The 27308-nt window shown below is 42.1% G+C and overlaps 1 protein-coding gene across 1 annotated transcript in view; it reads right to left on the bottom strand.

Moving 5' to 3' along the window:
- The window catches only part of DCUN1D4 (defective in cullin neddylation 1 domain containing 4), a gene marked incomplete in the record, with an annotated part of 616246 nt that overhangs the window by 435567 nt on the left and 153371 nt on the right, over window positions 1–27308 (bottom strand). Inside the window, 1 exon segment of the mRNA XM_053703976.1 lies at window positions 19145–19236. Within this exon segment, the coding sequence (XP_053559951.1) occupies window positions 19145–19236 (92 nt within the window).

Consider the following 27308-nt stretch of genomic DNA (forward strand, 5'->3'; position numbering starts at 1 on the left):
GAACTGTCACTTTAAATCAGTCCAAGACTAAAACATGATTATCTGTTCGTGTATATAATCCTAGACACCTTTTACAGCAAATGGAGATCCTAGGAAAAACACATAATAAAATAAAAACGTTCACATGATATAAAACGTTTATTTTACAAAGATGCACCCGGGAGAGCACTTTTATATAAATCTCCCAGAGACAGAGTGACTATCAGAGCTCCGATTAACAGTTGGAGGAAAACTGAGAATGTGTATGGTCGATATGCGGTAGATCGCGTAACCGGACCCGGCGAAACCAAAATGGCGACGCATCTCCTCTCAGAAGGAGAATCAAAGTGGGGATACACAGCAGCATAGCAATGAAGCGCGAAAATATTATTCACATCGTGCTTCATTCTCTTCAGAAAAAAAACACACCGTAACAGTCACAAAAAACGGCCAAGAAACAGTGCCCTTCAAAGATCTAATAAAACAAAGGAGGGAGGCAGAGGACACAACTTTCTCATAACATTCAAAGGGAAAAGCAAGCACACAAGCGAACCGTTATGTTGTCCTTTACAGAAAAATGTATTTGCACTCTTATAGAGGGATCTCTATCACTGTGTTATTACCCCTCATAAAATATTTAGTCGACAATAGGAGGTGACATTAACTCCTTAGACACTGGGGCCCATTTATCAAGCTCCAAACGGAGCTTGTCGGCCCGTGTTTCTGGTGAGTCTGAAGACTCGCCAGAAACAGCAGTTATGAAGCAGCGGTCTAAAGACCGCTGCTCCATAACCCTGTCCGCCTGCTCTGATGAGGCGGACAGGTATCGCCGGAAATCAACCCGATTGAGTGAACACCTCCCTCCTGGCGGTCGATTGGCCGCGAGTCAGCAGGGGGCGGCGTTGCACCAGCAGCTCACAAGAGCTGCTGGTGCAATGTTAAATGCTGAGAGCGTATTGCTCTCCGCATTCAGCGAGGTCTTGCGGACCTGATCCATACTGTGGGATCAGGTCCGCAAGACCTTTGATAAATAGGCCCCACTGTCTGTACCTTAAACAGAAAAACATGAGCCTAATTTAAAATTAAAAAGTTAAGAATTTAAGAAGTTAACCCCTTCCATCCCTGAAGGGGGTTAACTCTCAGTCTCCTGCCACATGCATCCTAATGCCTTAAAATAAATAAATTGCAGAGTCCTTGTTTTACATGACTGAATTGCCAGCCTCCGAGCCCCAGAAGACAAAAGGCACTTACCTGCATCTAGTTGTCCGGCATGTAGATAGCTTATAAAGGTATGAGAGGATGCCACTCATCACAGAGGCCTGTAGAGAGAAAAAAAAGAACAGAGTAAGCCTACTGAGGCTTTCTATACCAGGGCAGCAACATGTTAGGAAAAAGGCAGCCAGGCCCACCTTACAAGTACCTAGCTGCTTTAAAGCCACCACTGCCCTACTGAAGAGACTAACGTGGAGTACAGCTAAACCCAGCTTGTGATGGAAGATCAGAGCAAGCCAGCTCTGGCTTCAAAATAAAATAAAAATTAGACACCTATAACTTCACCTCCTCCTTGCACTGAAGGCAAAGAGAATGACTGGGGGTTGTGGGAAGGGAAGTGATACTTAACAGCTTTGCTGTGGTGCTCTTTGCCTCCTCCTTCTGGCCAGGAGTGATATTCCCAACAGTAATTGATGATTCAGTGGACTCACCATGTCTTAAGAAAGAAATTAACTGTATTTTACACTAATTATGCTTATGATTGACACACCACAATTTCGAGCTACATGTTAGATTAGAAGCTGTGAGATTTCCATACTCAGTCTCTCGGAAGTGTTGTTGAAGCATACGGGGTGGGGCACAACTCAGCAGGTATCAGTTTTCTCAGAACACTGCTCATGGGAACCCATGCTTTGTCCACAGTAGATATTTTGGATAATGTTCGTGGTCCAGGTTTTACAAAAACATCACAGTTTTCTTTGCCGATTTCCTTAAAGGGACACTGAACCCAATTTTTTTTCTTTCGTGATTCAGATAGAGCATGCAATTTTAAGCAACTTTCTAATTTACTCTTATTATCATTTTTTTCGTTCTCTTTCTATCTTTATTTGAAAAAGAAGGCATCTTTTGGTTCAAAACACTGGACAGCACTTGTTTATTGGTGGGTTAATTTATCCACCAATCAGCAAGAACAACCCAGGTTCTTCACCAAAAAACATAATTTATGTAAGAACTTACCTGATAAATTCATTTCTTTCATATTAACAAGAGTCCATGAGCTAGTGACGTATGGGATATACATTCCTACCAGGAGGGGCAAAGTTTCCCAAACCTTAAAATGCCTATAAATACACCCCTCACCACACCCACAAATCAGTTTAACGAATAGCCAAGAAGTGGGGTGATAAGAAAAAAAGTGCGAAGCATATAAAATAAGGAATTGGAATAATTGTGCTTTATACAAAAAAATCATAACCACCACAAAAAAGGGTGGGCCTCATGGACTCTTGTTAATATGAAAGAAATGAATTTATCAGGTAAGTTCTTACATAAATTATGTTTTCTTTCATGTAATTAACAAGAGTCCATGAGCTAGTGACGTATGGGATAATGACTACCCAAGATGTGGATCTTTCCACACAAGAGTCACTAGAGAGGGAGGGATAAAATAAAGACAGCCAATTCCTGCTGAAAATAATCCACACCCAAAATAAAGTTTAACGAAAAACATAAGCAGAAGATTCAAACTGAAATCGCTGCCTGAAGAACTTTTCTACCAAAAACTGCTTCAGAAGAAGAAAATACATCAAAATGGTAGAATTTAGTAAAAGTATGCAAAGAGGACCAAGTTGCTGCTTTGCAGATCTGGTCAACCGAAGCTTCATTCCTAAACGCCCAGGAAGTAGATACTGACCTAGTAGAATGAGCTGTAATTCTCTGAGGCGGAATTTTACCCGACTCAACATAGGCAAGATGAATTAAAGATTTCAACCAAGATGCCAAAGAAATGGCAGAAGCTTTCTGGCCTTTCCTAGAACCGGAAAAGATAACAAATAGACTAGAAGTCTTACGGAAAGATTTCGTAGCTTCAACATAATATTTCAAAGCTCTAACAACATCCAAAGAATGCAACGATTTCTCCTTAGAATTCTTAGGATTAGGACATAATGAAGGAACCACAATTTCTCTACTAATGTTGTTGGAATTCACAACTTTAGGTAAAAATTCAAAAGAAGTTCGCAACACCGCCTTATCCTGATGAAAAATCAGAAAAGGAGACTCACAAGAAAGAGCAGATAATTCAGAAACTCTTCTAGCAGAAGAGATGGCCAAAAGGAACAAAACTTTCCAAGAAAGTAATTTAATGTCCAATGAATGCATAGGTTCAAACGGAGGAGCTTGAAGAGCTCCCAGAACCAAATTCAAACTCCAAGGAGGAGAAATTGACTTAATGACAGGTTTTATACGAACCAAAGCTTGTACAAAACAATGAATATCAGGAAGAATAGCAATCTTTCTGTGAAAAAGAACAGAAAGAGCGGAGATTTGTCCTTTCAAAGAACTTGCGGACAAACCCTTATCTAAACCATCCTGAAGAAACTGTAAAATTCTCGGTATTCTAAAAGAATGCCAAGAAAAATGATGAGAAAGACACCAAGAAATATAAGTCTTCCAGACTCTATAATATATCTCTCGAGATACAGATTTACGAGCCTGTAACATAGTATTAATCACGGAGTCAGAGAAACCTCTTTGACCAAGAATCAAGCGTTCAATCTCCATACCTTTAAATTTAAGGATTTCAGATCCGGATGGAAAAAAGGACCTTGCGACAGAAGGTCTGGTCTTAACGGAAGAGTCCATGGTTGGCAAGATGCCATCCGGACAAGATCCGCATACCAAAACCTGTGAGGCCATGCCGGAGCTATTAGCAGAACAAACGAGCATTCCCTCAGAATCTTGGAGATTACTCTTGGAAGAAGAACTAGAGGCGGAAAGATATAGGCAGGATGATACTTCCAAGGAAGTGATAATGCATCCACTGCCTCCGCCTGAGGATCCCGGGATCTGGACAGATACCTGGGAAGTTTCTTGTTTAGATGAGAGGCCATCAGATCTATCTCTGGGAGCCCCCACATTTGAACAATCTGAAGAAATACCTCTGGGTGAAGAGACCATTCGCCCGGATGCAACGTTTGGCGACTGAGATAATCCGCTTCCCAATTGTCTACACCTGGGATATGAACCGCAGAGATTAGACAGGAGCTGGATTCCGCCCAAACCAAAATTCGAGATACTTCTTTCATAGCCAGAGGACTGTGAGTCCCTCCTTGATGATTGATGTATGCCACAGTTGTGACATTGTCTGTCTGAAAACAAATGAACGATTCTCTCTTCAGAAGAGGCCAAAACTGAAGAGCTCTGAAAATTGCACGGAGTTCCAAAATATTGATCGGTAATCTCACCTCCTGAGATTCCCAAACTCCTTGTGCCGTCAGAGATCCCCACACAGCTCCCCAACCTGTGAGACTTGCATCTGTTGAAATTACAGTCCAGGTCGGAAGAACAAAAGAAACCCCCTGAATTAAACAATGGTGATCTGTCCACCACGTTAGAGAGTGTCGAACAATCGGTTTTAAAGATATTAATTGATATATCTTCGTGTAATCCCTGCACCATTGGTTCAGCATACAGAGCTGAAGAGGTCGCATGTGAAAACGAGCAAAGGGGATCGCGTCCGATGCAGCAGTCATAAGACCTAGAATTTCCATGCATAAGGCTACCGAAGGGAATGATTGAGACTGAAGGTTTCGACAAGCTGTAATCAATGTTAGACGTCTCTTGTCTGTTAAAGACAGAGTCATGGACACTGAATCTATCTGGAAACCCAGAAAGGTTACCCTTGTTTGAGGAATCAAAGAACTTTTTGGTAAATTGATCCTCCAACCATGATCTTGAAGAAACAACACAAGTCGAATCGTATGAGACTCTGCTAAATGTAAAGACTGAGCAAGTACCAAGATATCGTCCAAATAAGGAAATACCACAATACCCTGTTCTCTGATTACAGACAGAAGGGCACCGAGAATCTTTGTGAAAATTCTTGGAGCTGTAGCAAGGCCAAACGGTAGAGCCACAAATTGGTAATGCTTGTCTAGAAAAGAGAATCTCAGGAACTGATAATGATCTGGATGAATCGGAATATGCAGATATGCATCCTGTAAATCTATTGTGGACATATAATTCCCTTGCTGAACAAAAGGCAATATAGTCCTTACAGTTACCATCTTGAACGTTGGTATCCTTACATAACGATTCAATAATTTTAGATCCAGAACTGGTCTGAAGGAATTCTCCTTCTTTGGTACAATGAAGAGATTTGAATAAAACCCCATCCCCTGTTCCGGAACTGGAACTGGCATAATTACTCCAGCCAACTCTAGATCTGAAACACAATTCAGAAATGCTTGAGCTTTCACTGGATTTACTGGGACACGGGAAAGAAAAAATCTCTTTGCAGGAGGTCTCATCTTGAAACCAATTCTGTACCCTTCTGAAACAATGTTCTGAATCCAAAGATTGTGAACAGAATTGATCCAAATTTCTTTGAAAAAACGTAACCTGCCCCCTACCAGCTGAACTGGAATGAGGGCCGTACCTTCATGTGAACTTAGAAGCAGGCTTTGCCTTTCTAGCAGGCTTGGATTTATTCCAGACTGGAGATGGTTTCCAAACTGAAACTGCTCCTGAGGACGAAGGATCAGGCTTTTGATCTTTGTTGAAACGAAAGGAACGAAAACGATTGTTAGCCCTGTTTTTACCTTTAGATTTTCTATCCTGTGGTAAAAAAGTTCCTTTCCCACCAGTAACAGTTGAAATAATAGAATCCAACTGAGAACCAAATAATTTGTTTCCCTGGAAAGAAATGGAAAGTAGAGTTGATTTAGAAGCCATATCAGCATTCCAAGTCTTAAGCCATAAAGCTCTTCTGGCTAAGATAGCCAGAGACATAAACCTAACATCAACTCTAATAATATCAAAAATGGCATCACAGATAAAATTATTAGCATGCTGGAGAAGAATAATAATATCATGAGAATCACGATTTGTTACTTGTTGCGCTAGAGTTTCCAACCAAAAAGTTGAAGCTGCAGCAACATCAGCCAATGATATAGCAGGTCTAAGAAGATTACCTGAACACAGATAAGCTTTTCTTAGAAAAGATTCAATTTTTCTATCTAAAGGATCCTTAAACGAGGTACCATCTGACGTAGGAATGGTAGTACGTTTAGCAAGGGTAGAAATAGCCCCATCAACTTTAGGGATTTTGTCCCAAAATTCTAACCTGTCAGGCGGAACAGGATATAATTGCTTAAAACGTTTAGAAGGAGTAAATGAATTACCCAATTTATCCCATTCTTTGGAAATTACTGCAGAAATAGCATTAGGAACAGGAAAAACTTCTGGAATAACCGCAGGAGCTTTAAAAACCTTATCCAAACGTATAGAATTAGTATCAAGAGGACTAGAATCCTCTATTTCTAAAGCAATTAGTACTTCTTTAAGTAAAGAGCGAATAAATTCCATCTTAAATAAATATGAAGATTTATCAGCATCAATCTCTGAGATAGAATCCTCTGAACCAGAAGAGTCCAAAGAATCAGAATGATGGTGTTCATTTAAAAATTCATCTGTAGAGAGAGAAGATTTAAAAGACTTTTTACGTTTACTAGAAGGAGAAATAACAGACAAAGCCTTCTTTATGGATTCAGAAACAAAATCTCTTATGTTATCAGGAACATTCTGCACCTTAGATGTTGAGGGAACTGCAACAGGCAATGGTACATTACTAAAGGAAATATTATCTGCTTTAACAAGTTTGTCATGACAATTATTACAAACAACAGCTGGAGGAATAGCTACCAAAAGTTTACAGCAGATACACTTAGCTTTGGTAGATCCAGCAGGCAGTGATTTTCCTGTAGTATCTTCTGGCTCAGATGCAACGTGAGACATCTTGCAATATGTAAGAGAAAAAACAACATATAAAGCAAAATAGATCAAATTCCTTATAAGACAGTTTCAGGAATGGGAAAGAATGCCAAATATCAAGCTTCTAGCAACCAGAAGCAAATGAAAAATGAGACTGAAATAATGTGGAGACAAAAGCGACGCCCATATTTTTTAGCGCCAAATAAGATGCCCACATTATTTGGCGCCTAAATGCTTTTGGCGCCAAAAATGACGCCACATCCGGAACGCCGACATTTTTGGCGCAAAATAACGTCAAAAAATGGCGCAACTTCCGGCGACACGTATGACGCCGGAAACGGAAAAGAATTTTTGCGCCAAAAAAGTCCGCGCCAAGAATGACGCAATAAAATGAAGCATTTTCAGCCCCCGCGAGCCTAACAGCCCACAGGGAAAAAAGTCAAATTTTTGAGGTAAGAAAAATATGATAATTCAATGCATAATCCCAAATATGAAACTGACTGTCTGAAAATAAGGAAAGTTGAACATTCTGAGTCAAGGCAAATAAATGTTTGAATACATATATTTAGAACTTTATAAATAAAGTGCCCAACCATAGCTTAGAGTGTCACAGAAAATAAGACTTACTTACCCCAGGACACTCATCTACATGTTTGTAGAAAGCCAAACCAGTACTGAAACGAGAATCAGTAGAGGTAATGGTAAATATAAGAGTATATCGTCGATCTGAAAAGGGAGGTAAGAGATGAATCTCTACGACCGATAACAGAGAACCTTATGAAATAGACCCCGTAGAAGGAGATCACTGCATTCAATAGGCAATACTCTCTTCACATCCCTCTGACATTCACTGCACGCTGAGAGGAAAACCGGGCTCCAACTTGCTGCGGAGCGCATATCAACGTAGAATCTAGCACAAACTTACTTCACCACCTCCCTTGGAGGCAAAGTTTGTAAAACTGATTTGTGGGTGTGGTGAGGGGTGTATTTATAGGCATTTTAAGGTTTGGGAAACTTTGCCCCTCCTGGTAGGAATGTATATCCCATACGTCACTAGCTCATGGACTCTTGTTAATTACATGAAAGAAATGGACCAGCATCTAGGCTTACATTCTTGCTTTTCAAATAAAGATACTAAGAGAATAAAGAAAATTTGATAATAGGAGTAAAATTAGAAAGTTGCTTAAAATTGCATGCTCTATCTGAATCACAAAATAAAAAATTTGGGTTCAGTGTCCCTTTAATCAAGCCTAACCCCAATGGTCATCATAGAGACAAGCAACACAGTAATTATTCTGTAGGATCAGGGAGACAAATTTCATTATTGCATGTTCTTCGAACTTTTGCAATGCAGATGTAAAGAAGCCGTGACATTTTCTTTTACCTGGAATACTCTCACACTTATCTAACCTGACCTTGAGCTTCAGTTCATTAAATTCAGTTACTTCCTTGCTTTTGACTTCTCGTTGCAAAAGAGGAATCTATCTCCAAAGAGGATTAGATCATCTGTTAACTGGCTTTTCTTGTTTCCCGCTTAGTTGTTCTTCCAACCCAATCACATGCATTTTTTTTACATGAGATGTTGTAAAGACGTTCCCATTGGTTTTTATACCAAACTCCTTCTCAAGGTTGAACAGATTGGTGAAAGTTTTCTTGTTTTTTTATATTGGCTTGCAGATACATCAGAAAAATAGATAATCTTTCCTGTCTTAGGAAGGATCCCATGTACAATTTCTAGTGTTCTGCTTATTTTCACCAATCATTGAATTCCTTGTTGATTTTGTTTGGGAACATGAGCTTGGTAATAGACTGAGAATATTAACTTTGTCTTTTTTGTATCCTACGGCACACTTTTCTTTAAAGGGACAGTGAAGTCAAAATTAACCTTTCATGATTCAGATAGGGCATGCCATTTTAAACAACTTTCCAATATACTTTTATCATCAAATTTGCTTTGTTCTCTTGGTATTCTTTGTTGAAACCTAAACCAAGGTAGGCTCATATGCTAATTTCTAGGCCCTTGAAGGTCGCCTCTTATGACAGTGCATTTTGACAGTTTTCACACTAGACAGAGCTAGTTCATGTGTGCCATATACATAACACTGTGCTCACTCCTGTGGAGTTAACCATGAGTCATCACTGATTGGCTAAAATGCAAGTCAGTCAAAAGAACTGAAATAAGGGGCAAGTCTGCAGAAGCTTAGATACAAAGTAATCACATGGGCAAAAAGTATATTTATACAACCGTGTTGGTTATGTGAAAATGGGGAATGGTTAATAAAGGAATAATCTATTTTTTTAAACAATAAAAATTCTGGAGTAGACTGTCCCTTTAAGAGCCTTAATTAATCTGTCATTCTTATGTTGACAGAGTTTTGGCACTGTTATACTCTGCTGTATTCATCTCAAACGATTCTTACAGTTTTATTTATTTATTTAGCCCTCACACTCAAGCGTAAACTTAACTAGAAGTAATCTTATTTGTGCACGGGGGTTAGCATTTGTGCACGGGGGATAGCATTTGTGCACGGGGGATAGCATGCATAACAAGATAAAAGTAATTTTTTTGTGCTCCAGCAAAACCCAATGTGCGCTGATTTGAAGACTTCGGATATCGCGACCACGCAAACTTCTTCTCCCCCCAGATTTCAATGGAGAGCGCAGAAGAAGAAAAAAACTAAGTTATCGCTTGAGCGCTAACCTGACAGGAGCTATTTATTGAAATATTAAAAATACTTAATTATTAAAGATACTGAATCTATTGATTTTGTTTTATTATATTTTTTCCTGTTTGCTCTTTCACCGCAAATTTATTTTACGAATATTAAATGCAAATAAAAATAAATGAGGAAAATAAAACACTACCACAATAAATCTAAGAAACTTTAACTTGCCCTCCTTTACAGTTTATGCTCAACACAGAATCATTAAGATTCTGGGATAAGCATATTTAAAAGTAAATACTCTGCCAAATTACTTAATTCATTGTTCTCTCTCTAAGTCAAAATTGTTTCTACTTCCTCTTTACCACTACATAAGCAAACATCTTAAAGTGAGTTAAGTTTAACTGCCTGTCTAGTAGCTGGATTAAAAATATCTAAAAACTTTTTTCTTGTACAAATTCCATAATTGATCTCCTTCTCTAATAGACTGTGGATTGTAGTCTATTGCCTGAAAGGAAAAATAAAGCAGAATTCTTAAAATGTTTCCTTAAAGGGTAATTGAATCTAGAGGTTTTATAGAAACGGTGTATTCCCTGGCATGGTCCTTCAGAGGCATAAGGATCCTATCAACATATCATATGGAACATGCACAAGTGACTAAAATTATATATAAGATTATACCTACTTTCAGAACTTGATTAGTTTTTTTAAAGGAATCTCTCTCCAGCTTGACTTATATGCAGCTCTTAATAAGGAACAGTCTACTGTTGTAAAAAGCTAGTTAAAGTTCATTTTAGATTGTCCACATTTTAGGGGATACATCTCCCTACATTAAATGCCTTAGTTTGTGTTTACTTAGATGTAAAGTTTTCATACTCATCTGATAAAATTTATTTTTTGTTTTGCACATAATAATGGTAGATCATTGCAAATTTTGTCAGTGAACAGTAAGGTTTTTACCTCAGTCATTACCTTACTTGGATTTTCACATTGGTTCCATAAAATGTATGCCCCACATAAACGAATAAAAAAGAGAATGTTGCACACATGCCCAAACCATGCACAACAGACAATCACATGTGAAGAGAATATCATGGGTCAGTAAAAATGAGTAAAGCCAGTTGAGGTATTTAAAATGCTGGTGCACTAAGAATATCTCACATGCACAGAAAATTTTTAACATTATAACAGTGATACATTTTTACTAGAAGCCTTTTTGCCAATACATGTATATTGCAAATATGTTACTATTCAAAGATGTAATTCATCTATGTCCCTTTAAGTGACGTATCTCAATGCCCCAAAGACTTTTCCGACCGAGGAGATTGGCAGCCCCTGCTCGCATGCGATTGGCTGCACGCAGGTAGGCGGCGGCGTTGCCCGCTAGCCCTAGTGTGTAATGATAAATGCGGAGACGTGATAACTGGCAGACAGGGGCGAAGTTGCACGCCCCTGTCAGTGGGACTTTGTTAAATCTGGACCTTAGCAGCAGGAACAATTGCACTTGTAGCAGTGGCTTTTAATGATAATCTGATTTCTGAAAAACAGAATTTATGTTTACCTGATAAATTACTTTCTCCAACGGTGTGTCCGGTCCACGGCGTCATCCTTACTTGTGGGATATTCTCTTCCCCAACAGGAAATGGCAAAGAGCCCAGCAAAGCTGGTCACATGATCCCTCCTAGGCTCCGCCTACCCCAGTCATTCGACCGACGTAAAGGAGGAATATTTGCATAGGAGAAACCATATGATACCGTGGTGACTGTAGTTAAAGAAAATAAATTATCAGACCTGATTAAAAAACCACGGCTTGCAAAACCTTTCTCCCAAAAATAGCCTCAGAAGAAGCAAAAGTATCAAACTTGTAAAATTTGGTAAAAGTGTGCAGTGAAGACCAAGTCACTGCCCGACATATCTGATCAACAGAAGCCTCGTTCTTGAAGGCCCATGTGGAAGCCACAGCCCTAGTGGAATGAGCTGTGATTCTTTCAGGAGGCTGCCGTCCGGCAGTCTCATAAGCCAATCTGATGATGCTTTTAATCCAAAAAGAGAGAGAGGTAGAAGTTGCTTTTTGACCTCTCCTTTTACCAGAGTAAACAACAAACAAGGAAGATGTTTGTCTAAAATCCTTTGTAGCATCTAAATAGAATTTTAGAGCGCGAACAACATCCAAATTGTGCAACAAACGTTCCTTCTTTGAAACTGGATTCGGACACAAAGAAGGCACGACTATCTCCTGGTTAATGTTTTTGTTAGAAACAACTTTCGGAAGAAAACCAGGTTTAGTACGTAAAACCACCTTATCTGCATGGAACACCAGATAAGGAGGAGAACACTGCAGAGCAGATAATTCTGAAACTCTTCTAGCAGAAGAAATTGCAACCAAAAACAAAACTTTCCAAGATAATAACTTAATATCAACGGAATGTAAGGGTTCAAACGGAACCCCCTGAAGAACTGAAAGAACTAAGTTGAGACTCCAAGGAGGAGTCAAAGGTTTGTAAACAGGCTTGATTCTAACCAGAGCCTGAACAAAGGCTTGAACATCTGGCACAGCTGCCAACTTTTTGTGAAGTAACACAGACAAGGCAGAAATCTGTCCCTTCAAGGAACTTGCAGATAATCCTTTCTCCAATCCTTCTTGAAGAAAGGATAGAATCTTAGGAATTTTTACCTTGTCCCAAGGGAATCCTTTAGATTCACACCAACAGATATATTTTTTCCATATTTTGTGGTAAATTTTTCTGGTTACAGGCTTTCTGGCCTGAACAAGAGTATCAATAACAGAATCTGAGAACCCTCGCTTTGATAAGATCAAGCGTTCAATCTCCAAGCAGTCAGTTGGAGTGAGACCAGATTCGGATGTTCGAACGGACCTTGAACAAGAAGGTCTCGTCTCAAAGGTAGCTTCCATGGTGGAGCCGATGACATATTCACCAGATCTGCATACCAAGTCCTGCGTGGCCACGCAGGAGCTATCAAGATCACCGATGCCCTCTCCTGATTGATCCTGGCTACCAGCCTGGGGATGAGAGGAAACGGCGGGAATACATAAGCTAGTTTGAAGGTCCAAGGTGCTACTAGTGCATCTACTAGAGTCGCCTTGGGATCCCTGGATCTGGACCCGTAGCAAGGAACCTTGAAGTTCTGACGAGAGGCCATCAGATCCATGTCTGGAATGCCCCACAGTTGAGTAATTTGGGCAAAGATTTCCGGATGGAGTTCCCACTCCCCCGGATGTAATGTCTGACGACTCAGAAAATCCGCTTCCCAATTTTCCACTCCTGGGATGTGGATTGCAGACAGGTGGCAGGAGTGAGTCTCCGCCCATTGAATGATTTTGGTCACTTCTTCCATCGCCAGGGAACTCCTTGTTCCCCCCTGATGGTTGATGTACGCAACAGTCGTCATGTTGTCTGATTGAAACCGTATGAACTTGGCCTTTGCTAGCTGAGGCCAAGCCTTGAGAGCATTGAGTATCGCTCTCAGTTCCAGAATATTTATCGGTAGAAGAGATTCTTCCCGAGACCAAAGACCCTGAGCTTTCAGGGGTCCCCAGACCGCGCCCCAGCCCATCAGACTGGCGTCGGTCGTGACAATGACCCACTCTGGCCTGCGGAAGTTCATCCCTTGTGACAGGTTGTCCAGGGACAGCCACCAACGGAGTGAATCTCTGGTCCTCTGATTTACTTGTATCGTCGGAGACAAGTCTGTATAGTCCCCATTCCACTGACTGAGCATGCACAGTTGTAATGGTCTTAGATGAATGCGCGCAAAAGGAACTATGTCCATTGCCACTACCATCAAACCTATTACTTCCATGCACTGCGCTATGGAAGGAAGAGGAACGGAATGAAGTATTTGACAAGAGTTTAGAAGTTTTGTTTTTCTGGCCTCTGTCAGAAAAATCCTCATTTCTAAGGAGTCTATTATTGTTCCCAAGAAGGGAACCCTTGTTGACGGAGATAGAGAACTCTTTTCTACGTTCACTTTCCATCCGTGAGATCTGAGAAAGGCCAGGACTATGTCCGTGTGAGCCTTTGCTTGAGGAAGGGACGACGCTTGAATCAGAATGTCGTCCAAGTAAGGTACTACTGCAATGCCCCTTGGTCTTAGCACCGCTAGAAGGGACCCTAGTACCTTTGTGAAAATCCTTGGAGCAGTGGCTAATCCGAAAGGAAGTGCCACGAACTGGTAATGCTTGTCCAGGAATGCGAACCTTAGGAACCGATGATGTTCCTTGTGGATAGGAATATGTAGATACGCATCCTTTAAATCCACCGTGGTCATGAATTGACCTTCCTGGATGGAAGGAAGAATTGTTCGAATGGTGTCCATTTTGAACGATGGAACCTTGAGAAACTTGTTTAGGATCTTGAGATCTAAGATTGGTCTGAACGTTCCCTCTTTTTTGGGAACTACGAACAGATTGGAGTAGAACCCCATCCCTTGTTCCCCTAATGGAACAGGATGAATCACTCCCATTTTTAACAGGTCTTCTACACAATGTAAGAATGCCTGTTTTTTTTATGTGGTCTGAAGACAATTGAGACCTGTGGAACCTCCCCCTTGGGGGAAGCCCTTTGAATTCCAGAAGATAACCTTGGGAGACTATTTCTAGTGCCCAAGGATCCAGAACATCTCTTGCCCAAGCCTGAGCGAAGAGAGAGAGTCTGCCCACCACCAGATCCGGTCCTGGATCGGGGGCCAACAGTTCATGCTGTCTTGGTAGCAGTGGCAGGTTTCTTGGCCTGCTTTCCCTTGTTCCAGCCTTGCATTGGTCTCCAGGCTGGCTTGGCTTGAGAAGTATTACCCTCTTGCTTAGAGGACGTAGCACTTGGGGCTGGTCCGTTTCTACGAAAGGGACGAAAATTAGGTTTATTTTTGGCCTTGAAAGACCTATCCTGAGGAAGGGCGTGGCCCTTACCCCCAGTGATATCAGAGACAATCTCTTTCAAGTCAGGGCCAAACAGCGTTTTCCCCTTGAAAGGAATGTTAAGCAATTTGTTCTTGGAAGACGCATCCGCTGACCAAGATTTCAACCAAAGCGCTCTGCGCGCCACAATAGCAAACCCAGAATTTTTCGCCGCTAACCTAGCCAATTGCAAAGTGGCGTCTAGGGTGAAAGAATTAGCCAATTTGAGAGCACGGATTCTGTCCATAATCTCCTCATAAGGAGGAGAATCACTAGTGATCGCCTTTTCTAGCTCATCGAACCAGAAACACGCGGCTGTAGTGACAGGGACAATGCATGAAATTGGTTGTAGAAGGTAACCTTGCTGAACAAACATCTTTTTAAGCAAACCTTCTAATTTTTTATCCATAGGATCTTTGAAAGCACAACTATCTTATATGGGTATAGTGGTGCGTTTGTTTAAAGTAGAAACCGCCCCCTCGACCTTGGGGACTGTCTGCCATAAGTCCTTTCTGGGGTCGACCATAGGAAACAATTTTTTAAATATGGGGGGAGGGACGAAAGGTATACCGGGCCTTTCCCATTCTTTATTTACAATGTCCGCCACCCGCTTGGGTATAGGAAAAGCTTCTGGGGGCCCCGGGACCTCTAGGAACTTGTCCATTTTACATAGTTTCTCTGGGATGATCAAATTCTCACAATCATCCAGAGTGGATAACACCTCCTTAAGCAGAGCGCGGAGATGTTCCAACTTAAATTTAAATGTAATCACATCAGGTTCAGCTTGTTGAGAAATTTTCCCTGAATCTGAAATTTCTCCCTCAGACAAAACCTCCCTGGCCCCCTCAGACTGGTGTAGGGGCCCTTCAGAAACAATATCATCAGCGTCCTCATGCTCTTCAGTATTATCTAAAACAGAGCAGTCGCGCTTACGCTGATAAGTGGGCATTTTGGCTAAAATGTTTTTGATAGAATTATCCATTACAGCCGTTAATTGTTGCATAGTAAGGAGTATTGGCGCGCTAGATGTACTAGGGGCCTCCTGAGTGGGCAAGACTGGTGTAGACGAAGGAGGGGATGATGCAGTACCATGCTTACTCCCCTCACTTGAGGGATCATCTTGGGCATCATTTTCTCTAAATTTTGTGTCACATAAATCACATCTATTTAAATGAGAAGGAACCTTGGCTTCCCCACATTCAGAACACAGTCTATCTGGTAGTTCAGACATGTTAAACAGGCATAAACTTGATAACAAAGTACAAAAAACGTTTTAAAATAAAACCGTTACTGTCACTTTAAATTTTAAACTGAACACACTTTATTACTGCAATTGCGAAAAAGTATGAAGGAATTGTTCAAAATTCACCAAAATTTCACCACAGTGTCTTAAAGCCTTAAAAGTATTGCACACCAAATTTGGAAGCTTTAACCCTTAAAATAACGGAACCGGAGCCGTTTTTATCTTTAACCCCTTTACAGTCCCTGGTATCTGCTTTGCTGAGACCCAACCAAGCCCAAAGGGGGATACGATACCAAATGACGCCTTCAGAAAGTCTTTTCTATGTATCAGAGCTCCTCACACATGCGACTGCATGTCATGCTTCTCAAAAACAAGTGCGCAATACCGGCGCGAAAATGAGACTCTGCCTATGATAAGGGAAAGCCCCTAGAGAATAAGGTGTCCCAAACAGTGCCTGCCGATATTATTTTACAAAATACCCAGATTAAAATGATTCCTCAAGGCTAAATATGTTTATTATATGAATCGATTTAGCCCAGAAAATGTCTACAGTCTTAAAAAGCCCTTGTGAAGCCCTTATTTATTGTCTGTAATAAAAATGGCTTACCGGATCCCATAGGGAAAATGACAGCTTCCAGCATTACATCGTCTTGTTAGAATGTGTCATACCTCAAGCAGTAAAATTCTGCTCACTGTTCCCTCAACTGAAGTTAATTCCTCTCAACAGTCCTGTGTGGAACAGCCATCGATTTTAGTAACGGTTGCTAAAATCATTTTCCTCTTACAAACAGAAATCTTCATCTCTTTTCTGTTTCAGAGTAAATAGTACATACCAGCACTATTTTAAAATAACAAACTCTTGATTGAATAATAAAAACTACAGTTAAACACTAAAAAACTCTAAGCCATCTCCGTGGAGATGTTGCCTGTACAACGGCAAAGAGAATGACTGGGGTAGGCGGAGCCTAGGAGGGATCATGTGACCAGCTTTGCTGGGCTCTTTGCCATTTCCTGTTGGGGAAGAGAATATCCCACAAGTAAGGATGACGCCGTGGACCGGACACACCTATGTTGGAGAAATAACTAATAGTTGCTTCACCTTCTGTCTCAACCAGTCCTTATCTTTTATTACAATTAATAGAGAATTAAAACTTTCAGAAGAAGGCTGTGTGAACAATCCCGACATGTAATTATGAATAGGTATTGAGATATTATTAATAAATATTAAAAGGCCATTTTAGTGTAAAAACTTTCTCATTTGTTAGATAATGTTATTTAGTCAAAATGTTTAATATCTGCAAAGGGGCTATAAACACAGTTAAAAGTACCATTCAAAAGCCGCAGAGAGCTGTTGGTCCTGATTAGACATGGCCGGTGACCCAATCATCATCAGCATTCACCCAGCTGGGTCGTGCAACTACCTCTGCCAATTGGGTCACTGACCATGTTGGTCTGCTCAGGACCAGCAGTTCTCTGTGGCTCCCAAGCAATACCTTAACTATGGGTTTAAACTTTTGCAGGGTTAAAAGTTGGGTGAAAGAGAAAAATAATGCTTACCTGATAATTTATTTCATGGTAGTGAGAGTACACAAGCCATTACTCATGTGATTTAACTCCTTACCACAAGGAGGAGGCAAAGATTTCCAAAACTCCAAGATTACTTAATCCTTAACACCTCCCCGGTTTGCTAGTCTTACATATAGCCAAGAAAGGAGTAGTAGAAAGGTAGGAAAGGAAAAAGAAGGAAAAATTAGGTTCAAACTAGAACTTCCGCCAGAATTTTTTTTAATATAAATTTAGAGAAAATGTGCGGGTCTCGTGGACTCTCCCCACTATGAAAGAAATTAATTTATCAGGTAAGCATACATTTTGTTTTCTTTCATAAGGCGGTGAGAGTCCACAAACAAATATAACTAATACCCAAGCTGTGGAGTCCACTAGTAATTTTTTTTTTTTTTTAAAGATACACCTATCAAAGGTACTATGAGGTCCCAAAGCAGAGCCCTCTCCCTTAAAACACTTTACATGATACATAGTTACATAATCTAACTATATGTAGTGGTGTAATTTGTCTATAATTTGTTCCTTGGCTATGATGTACTGTGTAAAAACTGTACCTAATAATAGCCAGTGGGCTATGTGATTGTAAACTGAGTATGTACTTTCCTGAACTGCACACACTCTACTGTGCTTAACCCCTGCACACGGCTCTTTTCAGTAGAGAGCCCATCCAGTGCTGTGTACATCACAGCAGAGGATCACTGTAAGGAGTATCCCAATGACCCAACAGAAAGAGGCTAAGGGACTGGTCACAGAAACACCTGTGGCAGGCTTGTGACCAACTCCTTCCACTGGGAGTAATTGTGTCCCTCCCCTATACTTAAATTTCCTCTCTGACTTTCTGTAGAAGCTCTCTAAGTTTGAAAATGGGCCTCAACAAACAATCTGGAGCACCTAAATGCTTCACCTTTCTCTTGGGAGGCATACCAGAGAGGTGGGAAGGATTAAGTACTCTTGGAGTTTTGGGAATCTTTGCCTCCTCCTAGTTGAATCCCAGGAGTAGACAAACAGCATTTTATATGACTTAAAGGGACATAAAACCCATTTTTTTTCTTTCATGGTATAGTAAGAGCATGCAATTTTAAACAACATTCTAATTTACTTCTATTATTTAATTTGTTTTATTCTCTTGATATTCTTGGCTGAAAAGCATATCTAGATAGGCTCAGTAGCTGCTGATTGGTTGCTGCACTTAGAAGCCTCATGTGATTGGTTCACCCATGTGCATTGCTTTTTTTTCACCTAAGGATATCTAAAAAATAAAGCAAAATAAATAATAGAAGTAAATGCTATTGTTGCTTAAATTTGTATTCTCTTTCTGAATCATGAAAGATTTTTTGGGGGTTTAGTGTCCCTTTAAAACAATGAATGGTCAATGTAAATTTTAAGATATTACTATATCAACTGGAAAATAAGTTTAAACAGAAGCATTAATTAAATGGTCTGATGAACTACAAGAATGTAAGATACACAAGTTATTTTAAACATGAAATGTTTGCATTGTGTAGCACTGAAAATAAATAAGATTAAACATTTTTCCTGCTATCAAATCCTAAATACATTTTACTATAAAGTCATCATGTGACACTGGATTGAATTTAGATTTGATAGACTAAAAGTATTTTTGTTTTTTAATTATTTTATGTTAATCTCACAGCACTGACAAAAACATTGAATCATAGCATACTAAATTAAATTCACACTCATTACCAATGGAGACTAGAATATGGTGGGTTTTATGATTGTTCTTGCACCCAAGCCAATTTACAACATAAAACATACTTTTTAGAGGTAACATACCTGCATATTCATAGAACCACTCTAAACACCTCTTGCTTGAAAACACATCATCTTCTGCTTTTATTCTGGAAGAGTCATATTTCTTATACATTCTACAATGTAAAAAAGCAATTTTGAATTATGAATATTGTAGAACATACATATGTGCCTCTTACCATGATTTAAATAAAAAAAAAATTAAAAAAAAGACAAAAACATAAATTATGCTTACCTGATAATGTTATTTCCATCATGGGGAGGAGAGTCCACGGCTTCATTCATTACTATTGGGAATTAAGAACCTGTCCACCAGGAGGAGGCAAAGGCACCCCAGTCAAAGACTTAAATACCTCCCCCACTCCCCTCATCCCCCAGTCATTCTGCCGAGGGAACAAGGAACAATAGGAGAAACATCAGGGTATAAATAGTGCCAGAAAAAAAATTAAATTTAGGTCCGCCCACCTGAGATACGGGCGGGAGCCGTGGACTTTCCTCCCCACGATGAAAATGAAATTATCAGGTAAGCATAATTTATGTTTTCCATCTAAAGGGGAGGAGAGTCTGCAGCTTCATTCATCACTATTGGGAACATATATCCAAGCTCTAGAGGACACTGAATGAAACCGGGAGGGTAAAAGGCGGACCCTAATCTGAGGGCACCACAGCCTGTAGAAGACCAAGTAGCCGCCTCACAAATCTGCTCCATATAGAGGCATCATTCTTAAAGGCCCAAGATGAAGCCACCGCTCTAGTGGAACGAGCCGTGATCCTCTGAGGCGGCTTATGTCCCGCTGTCTCGTAAGCCAAACGGATCAAGCTCCTCAGCCAAAAAGACAAAGATGTAGCAGAAGCCCTCTGATCCCTGCGCTTCTCTGAATACACGACAAAAAGAGATGTAGATTGTCTGAAGTCCTTTGTAGCCTGAAGATAGAACCTCAGAGCACGGACCACATATAGATTATGAAGTAATCGCTCCTTCGAAGAAGAAGGGTTAGGGCACAGAGAAGGAACAACTATTTCCTGATTGATGTTACGATTGGACATCACCTTGGGAAGAAATCCCAAGCTGGTGCGAAGAACAGCCTTATCCGAATGAAAAACCAGATAAGGTGGCCCATGTTGCAAGTCCGCCAGTTCAGATAATCTGCGAGCCGATGCAATGGCCAACAGGAAAAGAACCTTCCAGGACAGAACCTTAATGTCAAGGGAATGCATAGGCTCAAACAGGACCTGTTGCAAAACCATAAGGACCAAGTTCAAGCTCCACGGGGGAGCAGGCTGCCTAAAGACAGGCCTGATTAGAGACAAAGCCTGAACAAAGGATTGAATGTCAGGGAGCTCAGCGAGTCTCCTGTGTAACAAAACAGATAATGCCGAAATCTGTCCCTTTAAGAAACTAGCGGCAAGTCCGTTCTCTAAACCTTCTTGAAGAAAGGACAGAATTCTGGAAACCTCACCTTGTGCCAAGGGTATCCATGTTTCTCACACCAGGTCAAGTAAGTCCTCCACACCTAATGGTAGATGCACAGAGTGACTGACTTATTTGCCTGAACTAGAGTGTCAATCACACTTTCAGAAAAACCTCTCTTGGCTAGGACTAAGCGGTCAATCTCCACGCAGTCAGCCTCAGAGAATCGAGATTCTGATGTTGGAAAGGACCCTGTTCCAACAGATCCCTGCGACAGGATAACCTCCACGGCGGAGAAAATGACATCCCCACCAGATCCACAAACCACGTCCTCCGCAGCCACAAAGGAGCAATCAGAATGGTCGACGCTCTATCCTGCTTTATGCGTGCCACTATATGACGTAGAAGTGGTAAGGGAGGAAAAATTTACGCTAGATTGAACCCCGAAGCACCGCAGGTGCATCTATCAGCTCTGCCTGGGGGTCCCTTGACCTCGACCCGTAACGTGGAAGTTGAGCCTGGACGCCATGAGATCTATCTCCGGCGTCCCCCATCTGAGACAAATCTCCGCAAACACCTCGGGGTCAAGAGACCATTCCCTCGGATGGAATGTTTGCCTGCTGAGAAAGTCCACTTCCCAGTTGTCTACACCCAGGATGTGGATCGCAGAAAGCGAGCAGTTGTGGGTCTCCGCCCATTCCAGTATCCGAGACACCTCCCTCATTGCGAGGGAGCACCTTGTACCCCCTGATGGTTGATGTAAGCCATCGAGGTAATGTTGTCCGTCTGAAACCTTATGAAGTTTAACGCCCCCAGACAGGGTCACACCTTCAGAGCATTGTATATCGCTCAAAGTTCCAGAATATTTATTGGTAAACGGGACTCCAGCCGAGACCATTTCCCCTGTGCCAGTTTGGCACCCCAAACAGCTCCCCATCCTGCCAGACTCGCATGCGTGGTCACAATCCCCCAGGACGGTCTCAAGAAGGATCTCCCCATGGACAGTTGTTCTGGGCGGATCCACCAAGAGAGGGAGGTCCGAGCCCGTACATCCATGGATATCAGCCGTGAGAGATCTGAATGATCGCTGTTCCACTGCCTCAACATGCATAACTGAAGAGGCCTGAGATGAAACCTGGCAAATGGAATGATGTCTATGCTGGAGACCATGAGCTCGATCACCTCCATACATTGGGCCACAAAGGGCCTCTCTGAGGATCGAAGGGCCAGACAAGAGGACGCAAGCTTCCTGCGTCTCTGATCCGTGAGATAAATCTTCATGGACACCGAGTCTATGATCGTGCCCAGAAACTCCAAACCTGGTGCTGGCTACCAGGGAGCTCTTTAACTTTCGTGAAAACTCTCGGGGCCGTCGCCAGACCGAAAGAAAAGGCCACAAACTGGAAGTGCTGGTCCAGGAATGCAAATCTTAGGAACCTGAAGCGGTTCCTGTGAATTGGATCATGAAGGTAGGCATCCTTCAAGTCTATTGTGGTCATGAACTGCCCCTCTTGAACTAGGGGCAAAATAGACCTGATCGTTTCCATTTTGAATGATGGAACAGACCAAACTTGTTTAAAAACTTCAGATCCAAAATCGGGCGGAACGTGCCCTCCTTTTTTGGAACTACGAACAGATTTGAGTAATACCCTAGAACCCTTTCTGCAAGGGGTACTGGTACGATGACACCTAGAGATGAAAAATCCCTCACACATCCTAGAAAGGCCTCTTTCTTTTCTGGCCTCAATGACAGGTTTGACACGAGGAATCTACCCATGGGAGGGAAGGACTTGAATCCTATCCTGTAACCCTGGGAGACAACCTCCAGAACCCAGGGGTCCTGAACATCCTGCAACCAGGCTTCGGAGAATAGAGATAACCTGCCCCCTACTCGGTCTGTAGACCTGTCAGGGGCCGCCCCTTCATGCCGACTTGCTCTCTGCAGGCTTCTTGTTCTGTTTGGACTTGTTCAAAGACTGAGCAGGCTTCCAAGTTACCTTGGACTGGTCCGCTCTCGCAGCGGGCTGCTGGCGCTGGGCCTTATCCGCACGAAAGGGACGAAAAGTAGATTCTTTCGGTTTAGCTGTCTTATCTTGGGGTAGGAAGGCACCTTTGCCTCCCGTAAACGTGGAAATGATCAAGTCCAGGCCTGGACCGAACAGAATCTTTCCTTGAAAAGGCAGGGACAGCAACCTCAATTTAGAGGTCATGTCTGCCGACCAAGATTTTAGCCACAAGACCCTGTGCGCTAAAACCGAAAACCCTGACACCTTAGCATTCAGGCGAATAATTTGCATATTGGCATCACAAATTAAAGAATTGGCTACCTTTAAAGCCTTGCACCTCTTCGAAAGAGGGTTCACCCTCAATCATTTCACTCAGGGAATCAGACGAATATGACGCAGCTCCAGCAACCGCGGCTACGTCTGCTGCAACATCTTTCTCAGCATGTTCTCCAATTTTTTATCCATGGGATCTTTGAACGAAGAACTATCCACTAGGGGAATAGTCGTTCGCTTAGTGAGCATGGAGATGGCCCCATCCACCCTAGGAATGGTCCCCCACAGCTCCAACTGAGCCTCCAGAAGGGGGAAAAGTTTCTTAAATGACGAGGAAGGGGAAAAGGAAGAACCTAACCGAGCCCATTTGTTCTTGATAATGTTAGCCATATTTATAGGAACCGGGAAGGTCTGGGGTACCACCCTGTCCTCATAAACCTTATCTAGCTTAGGAATAGAAGGTTCCTCCGGAAGCTTCGGCTCCGGGACCTCTAGAGTAGCAAGCACTTGCTTTAGCAAAAAGCGCAAATTCTCCATCTTAAACCTATAGCCAGGCTCCTCTGCCGGAGCTTTAGATGACACGGATTCAGACCCAGAAGGCATCCCCTCCGAAACGTCGGAGTGGGTCCCTTCATTGAACCACTCCGCAGGAGCATCCGATGAAGACAAGTCCTGAGTCGGGCCGCTCTGAAAGGCCCTACGCTTAAGCTTAGAACATGGTAAGGCGTGGATCACTTTAGAAACCGCCGTCTGCAGTTGATCCGCAAAATCTGGCGGCCAACATATCTCTCCCGAAGGAGCAACAGTAGGACCCCAGGGCGCTGCATGTGCAATAGGGGACTCAACTCGGGAACGCACTTCACAGGACAGAGAACCCTCAGAGGTGGACGGCTCAGTGGTACTAGACATTCTTTTAGTCTGGTCTACCGGAACCTCACAATAAACACAGGTATGAGACTTTGTCAAAGAGGGAGTACCCTCTAACGCGTCAGAATCCTCCATAGCTTGCGCTTTTATTAGAATAAAAGGGAAATTAACAGGCACCTTTATAACCGCCAATGGCCGGGGCACTCACCACCTCCTATGAACCAGACTACAGAAACCGCTTTGTCTCCTCCGTCGCAGATCAGACCAGAAGTGAAGAGCCCCACCCGGTCACACGGGTGCCTCGCAGGACCACCCCTGCCTAAAGGAGAAAACGTGCCAAAAAAGGACTGTGCAAAAACTCCCAGAAAATAACCTGATAGTTCCACATATTGCCAGAGCTTCATCCCACACAGCGCAGCAATGACACAATAAACAATATCATGTATAACCCCCCTGTTCAATAATCCCCCTACCAGGAATATTAACCCGTGATTCTGTAAAGAAAAAAGGCGCCACACTGTGGCCCTGTCTTCTATGTTAACAATGTGATAAAATAAAACGATCTTACCAGAATCCACGTCGTGGAACAGGAACACGGCCCTTCAAGTGTCACAGGTCATAGCAGCGCTCTTGACATGGACTTAAAGGGATGGTAAACTCAGTATCGGGTGAATATGTTATAGGTATTATCAAATCTTATTAAATTGTCTCCTGAAATTTCGGTAAAAACATGAAATAGCCATTTACTTACAATTTCCAAATCAAGAATCTATCCGTTCCGTAAAATCGCCAGCCCACCGTGACGTCACATGTATTTTCCCTGCCTGTGTCCATCTATCCAGTCGCTAGACAGGCTCTTTGCAGTACAATTTTTGCGCATGCGCCCTAACGATCAATCCCGACGATCCTAACAACCAATCAACATCATCAAAATCCGTCTAAGAATTTGCGCGTGCACGGTCGATTTCACGCATGCGTCTTTGGTTATTTTTCACACAGCACTCTCGGCACTCGAAAGTAAGCACTGTATTGTATACTATTAGTTTACGATGCATTCCTTACTTGGAGCAGTGCCAGTAAGTACAACCTAAAAATTTCGATTGTCAATATTTGGTAAGATCGCTCGCACACCCGCTAGACACCAAATGAGCGTTCGCAATGTGAAAAGTAAACATTGACTGTCACGAGTCAATGTTTACTTCCTAGACGTCAGTCAAACAAATGCGCATGCGTTGAAAATTAGAATTTCGTGAACGAGCAATCAGGATGACGTAAGGAGAGGGTGGAGAGAGGACTAAGGACATAGTGTGGTTACAGGCATGTAAGAGGGGCGGAGCGAGTCGGGGAGATGCGGAGCAAACAGGTTACAAAAGATTAGCAAAATTGTCTATAAATTACATACAAAAATAAAAAATGAATAATGCGGTTTGATAATATATACCTAGAACAGTGTAAATATGAATTTGAAAATTAAAAGCGTTTACCATAACTTTAAGAGAGGAAAGCAGTCTGCGAAACTCGTCAACGTTGATTGCTGTAGGAGCTGTTAATATAAGTTGGGATGGTATCGCAAAAGAGACTCTCCCTGCATCTCCGGACTCTAACTTTCACCCAAGCCCTCACTGAGAAGCCTTATAGGGATACTTAAAACTCCTGTCCCATTGCGAAGAGTAATACCCTCCATAAGAGACTACACCGAACTCCGGCACTCCTCTGCCATCCTCCTGTGACGAAAGGCAAAGAATGACTTGGGGATAAGGGAAGTGAGGAGGTATTTAAGCCTTTGGCTGGGGTGTCTTTGCCTCCTCCTGGTGGCCAGATTCTAAATTCCCAATAGTAATGAATGAAGCCGTGGACTCACCTCCCCTTTAGATGGAAATGATACATAATGTTAAATAATAAAATATAGTTAGCGAGGGGCATTTGTATAATTATAAGGTGCACTAACAAATTAGAGTATTTACTATCGGTAGGTCTAAATGGAACAAATAAGGAGCTGTCAGTATGGATACAAACTATAAAATCACACACCTTAAAAGGGGTAATATAATATATTCGTCAATTTAAAGTGTTCCTAATGAACCATTTAACCTGCTGGAGTGAAAAACAGAATTTATGCTTACCTGATAAATTACTTTCTCCAACGGTGTGTCCGGTCCACGGCGTCATCCTTACTTGTGGGATATCTCTTCCCCAACAGGAAATGGCAAAGAGTCCCAGCAAAGCTGGCCATATAGTCCCTCCTAGGCTCCGCCCACCCCAGTCATTCGACCGACGGACAGGAGGAAATATATATAGGAGAAACCATATGGTACCGTGGTGACTGTAGTTAGAGAAAGCAATTCATCAGACCTGATTAAAAAACCAGGGCGGGCCGTGGACCGGACACACCGTTGGAGAAAGTAATTTATCAGGTAAGCATAAATTCTGTTTTCTCCAACATTGGTGTGTCCGGTCCACGGCGTCATCCTTACTTGTGGGAACCAATACCAAAGCTTTAGGACACGGATGAATGGAGGGAGCAAATCAGGTTACCTAAACGGAAGGCACCACAGCTTGCAAAACCTTTCTCCCAAAAATAGCCTCCGAAGAAGCAAAAGTATCAAATTTGTAAAATTTGGCAAAAGTGTGCAGTGAAGACCAAGTCGCTGCCTTACATATCTGGTCAACAGAAGCCTTGTTCTTGAAGGCCCATGTGGAAGCCAAATTATGTATCACTCCCATCTTTAACAGGTCTTCTACACAATGTAAGAATGCCTGTCTCTTTATTTGGTTTGAGGATAAGTGAGACATGTGGAGATAACCTTGAGAAACTATTTCTAGCGCCCAGGGATCCTGAACATCTCTTGCCCAAGCCTGAGCAAAGAGAGAGAGAGTCTGCCCCCCACTAGATCCGGTCCCGGATCGGGGGCTACTCCTTCATGCTGTTTTGTTAGCAGCGGCAGGCTTCTTGGCCTGCTTACCCTTGTTCCAGCCTTGCATCGGTTTCCAGGCTGGTTTGGGTTGTGAGGCATTACCCTCTAGCTTAGAGGATGCAGAATTAGAGGCCGGTCCGTTCCTGAAATTGCGAAAGGAACGAAAATTAGACTTATTTTTAGCCTTGAAAGACCTATCTTGTGGAAGGGCGTGGCCCTTTCCCCCAGTGATGTCTGAAATAATCTCTTTCAATTCTGGTCCAAATAGAGTTTTACCTTTGAAAGGGATGTTAAGCAATTTTGTCTTGGATGACACATCCGCTGACCAAGACTTTAGCCAAAGCGCTCTGCGCGCCACGATAGCAAACCCTGAATTTTTCGCCGCTAATCTAGCTAATTGCAAAGCGGCATCTAAAATAAAAGAGTTAGCCAATTTAAGTGCATGAACTCTGTCCATAACCTCCTCATATGGAGTCTCTCTACTGAGCGACTTTTCTAGTTCCTCGAACCAGAACCACGCTGCTGTAGTGACAGGAACAATGCACGAAATTGGTTGTAGAAGGTAACCTTGCTGTACAAAAATCTTTTTAAGCAAACCTTCCAATTTTTTATCAATAGGATCTTTGAAAGCACAACTATCTTCGATAGGAATAGTAGTGCGTTTGTTTAGAGTAGAAACTGCCCCTTCGACCTTAGGGACTGTCTGCCATAAGTCC

The sequence above is a fragment of the Bombina bombina genome, chromosome 2, assembly GCF_027579735.1.
Source record: "Bombina bombina isolate aBomBom1 chromosome 2, aBomBom1.pri, whole genome shotgun sequence".
Classification (NCBI taxonomy): domain Eukaryota; kingdom Metazoa; phylum Chordata; class Amphibia; order Anura; family Bombinatoridae; genus Bombina; species Bombina bombina.